Consider the following 14,408-nt stretch of genomic DNA (forward strand, 5'->3'; position numbering starts at 1 on the left):
TTTACTCCTGTCGGAAACTAATTTCCTCCACTTGGAAAATCAATTTCTAATAGATTATTTAAATTAATAGTGGGGTAAAAAAATTGAGAGTGGAGACAAATATTATATAAGATGAAAATGGATTTAATAAAAAATGTATTAACTTTTAAAATCAATAACCATTCAAAAGAAAAGAAAAAATGATATATATATATATATATTTTTTTCAAAATCATTTGAACATTTCATAAAATGAGATGTAAACTAAAGATTTAAAATCAACTCCAGAAAGCCTCTTTTCATTTGGGATTAAATTCTTAAAAAAAAAAAATTGCTAATAAATCTTCCACCGTCGAGTAGAAAATATAATATCCAAGATATTAAATAATTATCAAAAGATATTAAACTATAATACTGAATTAAAACTTCCTAATTCGAAGCATAAGACAATGGATTCATACATTTCTGCCTATAATGTCTAACACTAACACATCGGCTATATCTACGTCCAATAACATCTTCACCTTCGGATGGTATGCATTGCATCCTCGACCTAACATCATCAACTCCTTCATTGTTCATTTCAGGATGCATATCATTATCATTGTCCGGTAACTCATGATCAAAATCTACATCATTATGATCAAAACCATCCCCTGCTGCATTGTAATTCTCAGTATGATCAATATTATGCAACTGCTCATACTCCTCATCGTTAGGAAACCGTTTAGCATAGTCACCTCCAACATCAACTCCTTCGTGGATGTTAAATGATGTCCAAGCCCCATGAACATCAACTTGATCTCTAAACTGAGTTTCTTAAATCATAATTTCCTTAGATGTAGCCTGAATAGGTTCAGTATCGAAAACTTGTGGTAGACGAACGCCAATTGGAGGACAAGAAAAAGAATGAAGATTACTCCCACTATCCGAAGCAAATGCTGTTTGCTGAACATTTCTATATACATGTTCAACTTTCGAAATCACCACAACATACATTGGAGGCAGCATCATTGTCATCCATCCATTTCTCACTTTTTGAAGAAAGCATTTCACATCCCTATCAAAGTGTATTTCTATAGGATCCAACTTTTCTGCACATCGTCCATATATTCATTTTATCTTTAGCAAATATTCATTTCGATCTATCTCAATAGAATTGAAAATCTCATGCTGTAATTCTGATTTTGTGCATCTCTTACCGACGGAAACCATTATATTTTTACCATTTCAATATTCCCAATTACCACCATCATTTTGTACCAATGTTCCATTGTATAAAACCGCAATTACAATATCATTATCTTCCATTTTACTACAAAATTAAATGAATAACGTTAAACTAAATTAATAAATATATAAAAATTTGAATAATACTAAACAAACATATTAACTATATTAAAAAAGTAGATTCTGTTTTTTTTTTTTTAGGCCAAATATAAATTTTTCCTACTGGCGAAAAACTGGCGAAAAATTAGCGGAAAATTTGCGAAAACTGATAAATTGGAGGAAAATGGCGGAAGTTTATCTTTTTCGTCAAATTTTCTCCGTTTTTACTGTTCTTCGCAATTTTTCAGTTTTACACAAATTATTTCCCATCTTCAAACCATATGCCATATAAGTATCTTTAAACTCACATATAACAGCTCATAAATTAATTTCTTACATACCCATATTAAATAAAAAGCTTAAAAATTCCAAAACTAACAAAAAATACAAGAAAAAAAGAAAAAAAAAATACATATTTCTTTAGTTTCATTTAATAAGAAAAAAAATAAAAAAATTTACCTGAATTTTTAGTTTCAGATATGAAAAAATACAAAAAAATAAAAATAAAAGGAGATGAAATGTAAAAAATGACCTGTTAAAAAAATCCTTACATGAACAGCTGTGTAGAAGAAAAAAAAAAGATAAAAAAAATCTATTACGTAATTTTTAATTTTATCAAAAATATTTTTATTTCAAAATAACTAGTTATTTTTTTTTAAAAAAAAAATTTCCTACTCTCCAAAAATTATATTACCGCTTTCGAAAAAATCCATTATCTTATTCTGAATGTTGAAAAGAGATATATTATTAATCAGTTCTGAGGCCCACATACCTAGGGTTTGAGTATCAAAATTAGATATTCTGGCTTGGTGGAGTATGTCGGCATAAAGGTCATTCAGCTTCCCTTCTCCGGTAGATATCGTTGTCTGTTTGAGAGCATTAAAGTCGGGGCATAGTTCCAAGGCTGAGTGCATCTCATCCAAAGGTTTATCCTTGCTTCCATCCTCGAGCACCAAAAATTGTTTCTGTCTGGTATCTCTCTGATCTGTGGTTGGTTGTAGGTCTGACACTCTTTCCTTCTCCTTTTCCTTTTCCCTAGATTGAGTCTGTGCAATAATATCTTCCAGCATGTGCTTGAACGGAATGCTACCGCCGTGCTCCGCCCTAAACCAGGGGCCATAAACTTTGACTGTGTTGCCATCTTTTGTAGTGATGGTTGCTGGATTTTCAAAACGACATGCTCTTGTAACGTGATCTAGTCTCCCACATTTGTAACAGTAGTCAGATAGTTTTTCATATTTGAATTGGATCCATTTTTGAGTCCCATCATCCCTGTCTTGGAAGAAACCTGGGGGCAAAGGGTTTAGGGTAGAAAGATCGATTTTGAATCTCAAAAAATGTTGGCCAACTACACAGCCTTTGGATATGGAATTTGAGTGAACAGAACCCAACATATTCCCAATCTGATTAGCTGTATCAACATGTAGGAATAGAGGTGGTAGTTCGTGGACCTGTATTGTGAATGTTGTGGTATCAAAAGAGATTTCTTTCAGAGACTTGTTTGATGGCCATTCTTTCAATATTAGATGAGCTCCGTCTATAAACCAAGGTCTATTTTTGAAGGTACTTTCCTTGTCTTCTCTAGATCCGAACAGGAAAGTGAACGTGTTTTCTTCCACCTTCTCCACTCTAACTTTAGTCTTCGCTCGCCAAACCTTGGGGATTATTTCCGCAAGCTTGAATCTTCTAAGTCTTCTTGCGGTTAATAGCCTTCCTACTAGGATTCTCTCTGTTTTGTTTTCTTCGTCACTCACAATGGGTTTGAGAGTAAGAGAATTCAGGGAGCTTTGCAAGGCGTACAGATTTCTCTATTGGTCGTCCATTCTTCTGAGCGTGGAAACTTTAGAAGAAAAACAGGGGAAAACATGATGTTTCCGGTTTCACGCAAAAAATAAAAAATAAAAAATAAGGCTTGCGTGTCTCACAGTGTTTATTTGTCTTCATTTGTTGTCACCGTTTACCAACGAGACTCACATGTTATATGCTAATGCATTTAATTAGCCGTCTAAAAAGCTTAACTTTCTCATTTCGAATGGTGACAAATATCGAATTTATATATTGCTTTTCAAAAAAGAATAAACATGAGAACTAATAAATATGGAGAGCAAGACACCGGGAAACCAACAAATTAAAGAAGCAGCAGCATCGAAACGTGTATAATTCAAACGGTAAATACATGGAAGCATCAACATCAATACATATTAACTATATTACTTAAAAAGACTACATATTAATTAGTTTTTATTTAAAAAAAAAACATTGGAAAAGAAGAAAATAAATAGTATTTAATTACTTTGAATCGGACATAAATTCATTCAATCATATATTTGATTTCATTTCATCACCCACTTATTGTAATAAAAAAACAAAAAAACAAAAGAAAAAACAAAACGACGTCGAATCACTTCATTTTTCAAACTGACTGGTCACACCGAAGGAACTCACAAGTACTAGGACCGCTTGTGAGCAGCTGAAACGCTATGCAAAACGACGGTCTCAACAGTCAAACCGGGCCCGAAGCCGAAGAGAACACCCCAATCCAAACCTTCGCCGGTGGTGGGCTTGCCTGCCTCCACGGAGTTCTTCCTCATCTCGTCCAAAATGAAGAGAACGCAAGCGCTGGACATGTTGCCGTACTCGCTGAGAATGTGGCGCGTGGCCCTCAGCTTATCGGGCTTGAGGCCAAGCTTCAACTCCACCTGGTCCAGAATGGCGGGGCCGCCGGGGTGAGCGATCCAGAAGAGGGAGTTCCAGTCGGAGATGCCCAGTGGGGCGAAGGCCTCGTTCAGGCTCTTCTCGATGTTCTTGGAGATCAACCCGGGCACGTCCTTGAGCAAGTGGAATGTCAGCCCCACTTCTCGAAGGTGCCCGTCTATGGCTCCATCCGAGTCGGGGAGGATCGTCTGTGCCGCCGACACTAGCTGGAACAGCGGACGCTCAAAGGAGGTGTCGGGATCGGCTCCGATGATCACGGCGGCCGCCCCGTCTCCAAAAAGGGCCTGCCCCACCAAGGAATCCAAATGCGTGTCGGAAGGACCCCGGAAAGTGACGGCGGTGATCTCGGAGCAGACGACGAGAACCCTGGCGCCCTTGTTGTTCTCGGCAAGGTCCTTGGCGAGGCGGAGGACGGTGCCGCCGGCGAAGCAACCCTGCTGGTACATCATCAGGCGCTTGACGGAAGGGCGGAGGCCGAGGAGCTTGGTGAGCTGGTAGTCGGCACCCGGCATGTCGACGCCGGAGGTGGTGCAGAAGACGAGATGGGTGATCTTGGACTTGGGCTGGCCCCACTCTTTGATGGCTCTGGTGGCAGCTTCTTTGCCAAGCTTGGGAACCTCCACCACCACCATGTCCTGACGAGCATCCAGAGATGGTGCCATGTAAGCGCACATGTTTGGGTTTTCCTTCAGAATCTCTTCTGTTAAGTACATGTAACGCTTCTTTATGTTGGATTTGTCACCTGTACAAGTATACAACATATATTTAAAATATATATATATATATATTTAAAAAAAAAAATACATTTTCATATGCATATATATATATATATATGCGTATGTATATATGTGCATGAGAATTTATTATATGTATATGTAATAGTAGAATTGGCAGTGGAGGACGTACACATGCGCTTGAACTTCTCCTTGAGATCGGTCATGTGTTCGCTGTTGGTGATGCGGAAGTAGTAGTCGGGATAATCCGCCTGGGAAACACAGTTGGGAGGGGTGGCGGTGCCAATGGCAAGCACGGTGGCTGGACCCTCGGCTCTCTGGGCCTTTCGGATCTCCTCTATGGAAGCCATGGTAGTTGATGGAAGTCAAATTTCCAGATGATAGATATTATTTGATCTGCTTTTTGTAAGATGTGAAAGTTTTTCAGAGGTATTGATGATGATGACTGATGGTGGATCTGAAGGATGGGATACGGGTGTATGTGTGTGTATATATATATATATACACGCACACATGTAAGGAAGGAAGAAAAAGAAAGAAATGACGATGAAGGAAGAGTACTCATGGGTAGGTTGGATGGACGGGCAGCTGCTGGCCACGTGGGTTGGGGGTTAGGCTGGGGCAATCAGTGGTAGATATTCGTCGGACATGCATACTAATTTCTTTTAATTCGACCCCCTGTTTTTGCAATTACCCAAAAATAAAAAATAAAAAAACTGCTTTTTGCAATCAATTTTCATTTAATTTATGCCTCTTCTTTCTTTCTATTCATTTTCTCCATACCCTTTTCCTAATACGCAGTATACGTATTAATTGATCCTTTTATTAATATATTCATTTCTTTCAAATTTTTTTTCTCTCTTTTTTTTTTTTTATTTTTATTTTTAAATGAGAATGTAACTGCTAACAACCACTGTCTTTTGTCTTTTATTTGCTTGAACCGTCTTTTGTCATGCATCAACAAAAATATACTTCTACATATTTAACGTGAATATTAAATACGCAAAATATTCTTGCGTTTACGATTTAAACTCCTATTATCTCTACCAACTTAACAACTTACTTTGGGTGTACGTATACCTACTCATCTCGTGTAAGTACTCATTAAACTTAAGAATTTTCAATGTATTTTTCCCTTTTATTTTTTTAATTATGTAAAAAAAAATTCATAAAATCAAAAAGAGGTTTGTATTTTTAACTTGCATATATAACTGTTTATTCTTAAATTTGGTCCTCCGAGTGAATTTCACAATTATTCACAAGTCTCTCGAATTGTAGATGCTTCCCCAAAATATTGATCAAATAAAAATAATGGTTTTTCCTTTTCTTTTTTTTTTTTTTTTTGGGGTAGAATTTAACCTAAACACTTGTTTTGTTAATTCAAATTTTTTTAATTTTTACTAAAGCACTTTCAAAACGGCTATTTAATAAATTTGTGCTATTAAGAAAATTAATAAAAGAATTAGGATGCATAGGGTTGATATTTGTGGGGTGGTGAAGATATTAATGTTTTGTAAAAAGAAAATCGAGAGCACCATACCTGAATTATTATTATACTATTTAAATATATAATATTAAAGAAACGGGAGGGTGTCTAACTAATTCACCCCAAAAAAAAAAAAAAAAAAAAGTGTGTTACTGTGTATGTGAGAATGTGTGGTGGGAAAAATATGTAGGAAGAGAATCAATTTATCAAAAAAGGAAAGAGCAGTATAAGTGTACAAGTAGTCTCAGGCGGTCGTCCTATGAAACGTTAAAAAATGCATTTTACAAATAAATATATATGATTTTATATTTTAGTGTTAGGTTGGTTTTAATGGTCATTTGATCATCCACATGACCTCTGCCTCTAAGTCCCCTCGTCCTGCTTTGACTGATCTTCCCATTTCCCATCCTACCTACCTACCTGCCATTCCATTTTTGGCCCACGCTGATAATTGACAACTTTTCCAGAAAACAAACAAAAAATTAAAAATAAAAATAAAAATAATAGTCAACATTTTTAGCCTCCTACTTTTCACGCACGCCCTTTGCTTAGTTATGCATCTATACGTTAATCATCTTCTTCTAATTTACCATACCACTTTTGATATATACAAATACATATAAACAGTGAGGATCTTAATTACCTATTTATTTCTTTTTGAAATCTTTGGAGGGTTTTTATGAGATTGATAAATATCATTTAATGAAAATAAATGGATGGAATAGTGATCAAACTTTTAATTGATTTGTGGAGTCTCTGAGGCTCCCACGTGTACATGGAGTTCCTTGCTTTGATTTTGGCCATCAAGCTTTCTTTCTTGGAGTCTTTGCAACGACAATCCAAGGAGTCACTCACAATGTCTACATTTTTCTTATATGTCTTTGCCCAAAGCCATGGATGATGATGCATGGCTTTTCATTGACGCAGGATCAAATGCAATTAATTTTCCAATATAGTATCCTTTTTGGCAAATTTAGTAAGAATGGCAAACCCTCAAAATCCCCCACATCAAAATAAAAAATAAAAAAATTGTTGCTTCATACGTACAAATGATGCATGTGAGCGTGCGTAATGCTTACGTCGCTATATACCTACATTTCTTTAGTCAATTATGTTGCTATTTGTTTTTGGGAGAGAAAACGAAGAACAAACACACAATTTACGTGAAAACCCTTGACGGGAAAAACCACGAGCAGGGAGAAGCAAATCCAATATCGAAAGATTGGTACAAAGGTGAGCCAAAATCGAGATACCCTAAAAACCCCAATTACAGCCGAACAAAAATATATATATATATATATAGTACGGAAGAAACCCTAAAATTGAACAGGTCCATACCGTGGGGGCGCTGCCCCCGCACCCCCGTCGGGCTCAGTGGTAAGCTACGGTTTCGGGCCTATCGGCCCGAGACCTCCGCTTCCACCACAGAGCCCCAAATTTTTCTCCAAAATTAGTTTCATCGAATGGGTCGCACCGCGAGCTTTTCGGATCAGGTCAACAAGAATTCGGGTCACTAACTCTAACAATCTCCACCTTGACACGAATTCCATATAAGGAATGAAAAAACATACAAAACTCCAATCTTTGATAAAAGTTGCCATCCTCTTCCACAAAAGCCCTTAAAGGCAAAACTTAACAACAAACACCAACCAAGTCCAAGCAATGCTCAAACTTGGCTACTGGAAGTGCCTTGGTCATCATGTCAGCAGGATTATCATGAGTACTCACCTTGCTGACAACAATATCTCCACGAGCAATAACATCACGTACAAAATGATACCGAACATCTATATGTTTTGTCCTCTCGTGAAACATCTGATCCTTAGTGAGATAGATAGCACTCTGACTATCACAATTGATGACCGTACTCTCCTGCTCAGAGCTCAACTCACCTATCAACGCCCTTAACCAAATAGCTTCTTTCACCGCTTCAGCTATAGCCATATATTCAGCTTCTGTAGTTGATAGTGCAACTGTTGCTTGCAAAACAGACTTCCAACTGATAGAAGTATCTCCAAGAGTAAATACATAACCAGTAGTGGACCTCCTTCTATCAAGGTCCCCAGCAAAATCTGCATCAACATATCCATTTACACCCTCCTTACTTCCACCAAACTTTAAACAAGTGTTAGTAGTGCCTCTCAAGTACCTTAGAATCCACTTGACAACTTGCCAGTGTTGTTTGCCAGGATTAGCCATATACCGGCTCACAACACTAACAGCATGTGCAATGTCAGAACGGGTACACACCATAGCATACATCAAACTACCAACAGCACTAGAATAAGGAACATGTGACATATACTCAATATCTCTATCCGACTGTGGTGACATATCAGCAGACAATCTAAAATGAGTAGCTAATGGAGTACTTACAGGTTTAGCGTTCTTCATTCCAAAACGCTCCAGAACTTTCTAAACAAAAGATCTTTGAGTCAAGAAAAGTTTACCTGCAGATCTATCTCTCTCAATCTCCATACCAAGAATCTTCTTTGCCGCTCCCAAATCTTTCATCTCAAATTCACCACTCAATTCTGCTTTCAATCTGTTGATATCGGATTTCTTCTTGGCCACTATCAGCATATCATCAACATAAAGCAACAAATAGATAAATGAGCCATCTTCCAACTTCCTAAAATACACACAGCTATCATATTGGCTTCTAGAATAGCCATGGCTAATCATAAACCCATCAAACCGCTTGTACCACTGACGAGGGGATTGCTTCAAACCATACAAGGACCTTTTCAACAAACACACATGATCCTCTTTTCCTTCAACCTCGAAACCTTCGGGTTGCTGCATATAAATTGTCTCCTCAAGCTCACCATGCAAGAAAGCGGTCTTCACATCTAGTTGCTCCAACTCTAAATCATGCATAGCAACTAGCGCTAACAGAGCACGAATAGAAGTATGTTTAATGACAGGGGAAAATATATCATTAAAATCAACTCCCTGTACCTGTGAATACCCCTTCGCTACTAGACGTGCTTTGTACCTCGCATCTTCAACACCAGGAATGCCTTCTTTCTTTTTATAGACCCACTTGCATCCCACAATCTTCTTACACTCTGGAGGTAATGCCAACTCCCAGGTGTGGTTCTTATGAAGCGACTCCACCTCTTCCTGCATAGCAATTAACCACTTTACAGAATCCTCACATGAAATGGCTTCATAATAGTTGCAAGGATCACTGGGACTCTCGATCTCCTGTGCTGCAACACAAGCAAAAGTGACATAGTCAGCTAAACTAGAGGGCTTCTTGATCTCCCTGCGAGGTCTATCCTTGGCAATCGAATGCTCCTGCACCTCCTCAATTCTCTCTTCTTCCACATGAGTGGGTGTCTCAAATGGGCCTGAAACTGAACCATTCTGTGAAGTACTTACTTCCTCCACCCTAAACTCCACCTGCTTTGGCATACTGTCTGAAACAACGAGCTCCTTTTTCGGATGCAGCATTTCCATCTCATCAAACACAACATCCCTGCTAATCACAACCTTAGATGACTTTGGATCAGGAAGCCAAACTCTGTATCCTTTTACACCCTGCGGGTAACCAAGAAATATGCCCATCTTCGATCTAGGCTCAAGCTTACCATCATTAACATGAACATAGGCAGGGCATCCAAACACCTTCAAATCTAAATAATTAGCAGGTTTTCCAGACCATACCTCTTCAGGAGTCTTGCAATCGATTGCTGCCGATGGAGAACGATTCACCAAGTAGCAAGCTGTAGCAGCTGCTTCTGCCCAAAATTCCTGTGCTAACCCAAAATTCGACAGCATGCATCGGACTTTCTCCATAAGAGTTCTGTTCATCCGCTCAGCCACACCATTTTGCTGCGGAGTTCCTCTAACTGTGAGATGTCTAACAATCCTTTCGTTTCTACAAAACTCATTGAAAACACCATCACAGAACTCCAATCCATTATCTGTACGAAGGCACTTCACCCTTCTTTCCGTCTGCTTCTCTACCAAAGCTTTCCATTGCTTGAAGATAGCAAATACGTCATTCTTGTGCTTCAAAAAATATACCCAGACCTTTCTGGAGAAATCATCAATGAAGGTCAACATATATCTGCCACCACCCTTAGAAGCAGTACGTGCGGGTCTCCAAAGATCTGAATGAATGTAGTCTAAAGTACCTTTGGTTTTGTGAATTCCAGTACTGAAGCTAACTCTCTTCTGCTTCCCAAACACACAATGTTCACAAAACTCCAACTTCGAGATACTCCGATCACCAAGCAAACTCCGTTTGCTCAACATCGCCAAACCTTTCTCACTCATATGGCCCAATCTCATATGCCACAAACGAGTAACATCCGAATCTGACATGGACACTGAAACAGCAGCCGACCCCATTACCACAGAACCCTGTAGCCTATATAATGTACCAACCAGGCTAGCTTTCATCACCACCAAAGCACCCTTCAGAACCCTCAAAACTCCACCTCCACCAGAAAAAGAACAACTAGACTTGTCCAAAACAGATAAAGAAATTAAATTTTTAGACATATCTGGAACGTGACGTACCTCAGATAGTGTTTTGATAATTCCATCATGCATCTTCACCCTTACAGTTCCAATGCCGATGACACAGCAAGGATGATCATCTCCCATCAGCACAACACCTTTATCCACCGGAACATAAGAAGAGAACCAATCCCTATGGAGACAGATGTGAAACGAACAGGCTGAATCCAAAATCCATCCCTGCTTGCCCGAACTATCCTCAGTCACTGAATAAACATCTCCATCTTCAATTTCCTCATGTGCGACACTGGCTTCGGCATGTTCCTTACTCTTTTCATTATTTTTATTCTGAAGCTTACGACATTCAGTTTTGATGTGCCCTTTTTTCTTACAGTAGTGACAAATAAGGTTTCTGAACCTTGACTTCGATCTTGGCCGACTACCACCATTGTTATTTTGATCTCTAGATGATGTTCTACCTCTAACAATCAAACCCTCTCCTCCGGAACTCCCAAAATTATTGTTATCTGAACTACTGGTCAACTCCTTATCAAACAACTCCTTAGAATATAAAGAAGCTTTCACGTCCTCCAATTTTAGGATTTTATTACTGTAAATCAAAGTCTCCCTAAAATTTTTATACGATGGAGGTAAGGAACGCAGTAGCATTAGGGCCTGGTCTTCATCATCATATTTAATGTCCATGTTCGCCAGATCCAACAAAATAGTAGAAAAGTCATCTATGTGTGTTTTAATAGATGTACCTTCAACCATAGAAAGGGTGTATAGACGGTGCTTCGCAATCAGTTTCGTTGTGAGATTCTTTGTGATGTACAAAGATTCCAACTTGTCCCATAAGTCCTTTGTTGTCTTCTGATCAAGGACCTCCCTCAAAACTTCATTGGACAAGCATAGCTGAATGGTGGATAGGGCACGCTCATCAACCTCGGCTTTCTTTTCGGCATCCCACGAAGACGGCATCTGCTCCTTGCCAACCAACGCCTTGTGTAAACCGTTCTGTGTCAAAATCGCCTTCATCTTGACTTGCCACATGGAGAAACTCATGTTGCGCTCAAATTTCTCAATGTCGAACTTTGTTGCCATGATCGAAAGAAAAAAAATTCCCAAATAGATCGACGCGGCTCTGATACCATTTGTTACGGAATTGGGAGAAAAACAAATAGCAACAGAAACAAAGAAAACGAAGAACAAACACACAATTTACGTGGAAACCCTTGACGGGAAAAACCACGGGTAGGGAGAAGCAAATCCAATATCGAAAGATTGGTACAAAGGTGAGCCAAAATCGAGATACCCTAAAAACCCCAATTACAGCCGAACAAAAATATATATATATATAGTACGGAAGAAACCCTAAAATTGAACAGGTCCATACCGTGGGGGCACTGCCCCCGCACCCCCGTCGGGCTCAAGACCTCCGCTTCCACCACATAGTCCCAAATTTTTCTCCAAAATTAGTTTCACCAAATGGGTCGCACCGCGAGCTTTTCGGATCGGGTCAACAAGAATTCGGGTCACTAACTCTAACAAATTATTATCACACAAGATATATCTCACTCCAATACACACATTATTATATTGCTAGACAAGGCCGACTTAACCCGTTTGGGGAACCAAGGCAAGAACTGAGAAGATCATAAATATATTTTCCCAAAAAAAAATTAAATATTTAATATATATATATATATATTAACTTCTAACATTAAAATAAGAGCGAAAAAACTTTTGACATTAAAAATTACTAGTTTTAAAACTTTATAACACTGTTTATTTTTTGGTTGAAAGAAAGATATATATATATATATATATATATCTTATATAGGAGCGCCTAATAAAATGTTTGATTGATTCCAATATACAAATTCAGAAAATTAATAAATCTAAAAAAGGTTTCTATGTTTCCAAAAAAACAAAATTATTATATTTCATAAAATAAAAAAATACATAAAATGGATAATTTTTTGAGAGGCCTTTCTTTCATTGTGGAGCCATGGGCAATGGCCTCACTTGCCTAACTCTTAAGCTAGCTCTGTTGTTTGGTCACCATTTTTATTTTGGTTTATTACCATAAAACACATCAACTGCAAAATGCTCTTTGCTTTCTTGATGAGAGGAGAAATTATATATGTGTATGGTGTGTCCCTTGGAATTGAATTTTGGAGATCGATGGAGTACAAAAAAAATATAACACGTCTGGCTAGTTTCAGGAACGAAACAATCCACAAAATATGTGGTTACAAACAGTGACGTCTCTCTGTAGTCTATCAGATGAGTTGTTGAAGGAACCTATAATAATGCAGTCTCTGCAAACATGCATGTTTTATGCGGCGGTGACGTGTTTGAAACACCCAAGAGTCATTCCTCCTGCATGAGAACTACTCCTTTCTAATCAGTGATCACAAACAGCAACCTTTTTTTTTTTTTTTAATTTTTTTTGGGTTTTCTATATAAATTACCACCTTTATTTTAAGTATTGATATGCACACAACACCAGATTCCTCTTTGTATGAGCACGTAGCTACCAAATAAACAGTTAACAAAGCGCACGAGCATGGCGAGTGGTGAGGGTGCAGTGAAGCCAATATTAATGCTGCTGCATGTTGTTGCAGTGGTGGTTATGTTGCTATCGTGCTTGGAGACTGCGTCGGTGAACGGCCAGCAGACGTTGGGTCAGTGCCTTGGCAAATGCGGCCAAGACGTCTTCACTTGCATAACGGGATGTGCATCTGTAGGACAGCAGGAGCTTGCCTCATGCATCAGCTGCTTGAGCACTTGCGCCCCTCATATTTCTGCTCCGCCTCCTTCAAAGACTCCTCCTCTTCCTCTTAACACCAGCTTGGATAAATGAAAGCACACCTACTCCATATATATCCACCAATGATTCAATTTCTGCTCGCTCTGTAAACAATATTACATGATCAACTCCAGTACTCAACTATATATAAATATATATATATATATATATACATATCATTACTTTGGACGACTACATATTATATATATATATATATATATATAATAATAATAATATGGTATTGCCACTCTCAACTCTTTCTCTTACAAGTTTCTGGTTTGCCTAAAAATATTTGAACAAGCAAACAGCATTAATTAATTACTAACATCTATAATTATAATATTAAACTAGCGACTTTGACAGCCATTTACATATTTCGTCTGTTTCCAGACAGAAGTTATATAAATGGGGTCATTGAAATTGATCCCGCATTCATTTGGAGTTAGGATGTCATATAAAAATTCGTTAGGTAACAAGTAGTGTTTCTCGTTTTGTTCTGTCGATTATATGTTTCTGCTCTAGAGGTTGCAGCCATACCTCAGGATACTCGATCTCAATCATTTTATATATATATATATATATATATAATTAAGATAACTTAAGGCCAATATTGCATACCAGAGACCAAAGTAGGTATAATTAAAATGCTACAAGGATTCAATCAAATCAAAATTCTTCAAGAAACATTAACCCAAATTGCAGAGTACAGAAACCAGGAACCAACCTAGGGATGAACATAATTGGTAATAAGATATTTTGAACATAATTGGTAATAAGATATTTATAAAAGTAGTGAATACAAGAGTGCTTGCTTCATTAAAAAAAATAAAAAATAAAAAAAATTGTAGGGTAAAATAATTACTGGCGTCTGCAGGAT

General features: G+C 37.8%; 2 protein-coding genes across 2 annotated transcripts; both read right to left on the bottom strand.

The window, feature by feature from the left end:
* Positions 1 to 278: 278 nt before the first annotated feature.
* Positions 279 to 3,431, bottom strand: LOC132799480 (uncharacterized). Its single transcript, XM_060811436.1, has 2 exons — positions 2,081 to 3,431; positions 279 to 1,294 (listed from the first exon to the last, which is right to left on the bottom strand). The coding sequence occupies exons 1-2, from the start codon at positions 2,700 to 2,702 to the stop codon at positions 1,269 to 1,271; spliced, it is 648 nt and encodes a 215-aa protein (XP_060667419.1). The 5' UTR covers positions 2,703 to 3,431; the 3' UTR covers positions 279 to 1,268.
* Positions 3,432 to 3,567: 136 nt separating this feature from the next.
* On the bottom strand, positions 3,568 to 5,232 carry LOC107428003 (chalcone synthase 2). Its single transcript, XM_048481184.2, has 2 exons — positions 4,930 to 5,232; positions 3,568 to 4,765 (listed from the first exon to the last, which is right to left on the bottom strand). Exons 1-2 carry the CDS (start codon positions 5,105 to 5,107, stop codon positions 3,759 to 3,761), a joined length of 1,185 nt encoding a protein of 394 aa, XP_048337141.2. The 5' UTR covers positions 5,108 to 5,232; the 3' UTR covers positions 3,568 to 3,758.
* Between the last annotated feature and the right edge of the window lie 9,176 nt (positions 5,233 to 14,408).

This window comes from Ziziphus jujuba, chromosome 9 (assembly GCF_031755915.1).
Source record: "Ziziphus jujuba cultivar Dongzao chromosome 9, ASM3175591v1".
Taxonomy (NCBI): Eukaryota; Viridiplantae; Streptophyta; class Magnoliopsida; order Rosales; family Rhamnaceae; genus Ziziphus; species Ziziphus jujuba.

What these genes read in the sequence shown, in the direction of transcription:
- LOC132799480 (XM_060811436.1), bottom strand. Translation starts at nt 2,702, where the DNA reads ATGTTGGGTTCTGTTCACTCAAATTCCATATCCAAAGGCTGTGTAGTT. An exon ending in TTTTGATACTCAAACCCTAG is followed by an intron (nt 1,295 to 2,080) that starts GTATGTGGGCCT and finishes TTAATTTTGTAG; the next exon opens with TAAAATGGAAGATAATGATA.
- LOC107428003 (XM_048481184.2), bottom strand. Translation starts at nt 5,107, where the DNA reads ATGGCTTCCATAGAGGAGATCCGAAAGGCCCAGAGAGCCGAGGGTCCA. An exon ending in GGAGAAGTTCAAGCGCATGT is followed by an intron (nt 4,766 to 4,929) that starts GTACGTCCTCCA and finishes ATACTTGTACAG; the next exon opens with GTGACAAATCCAACATAAAG.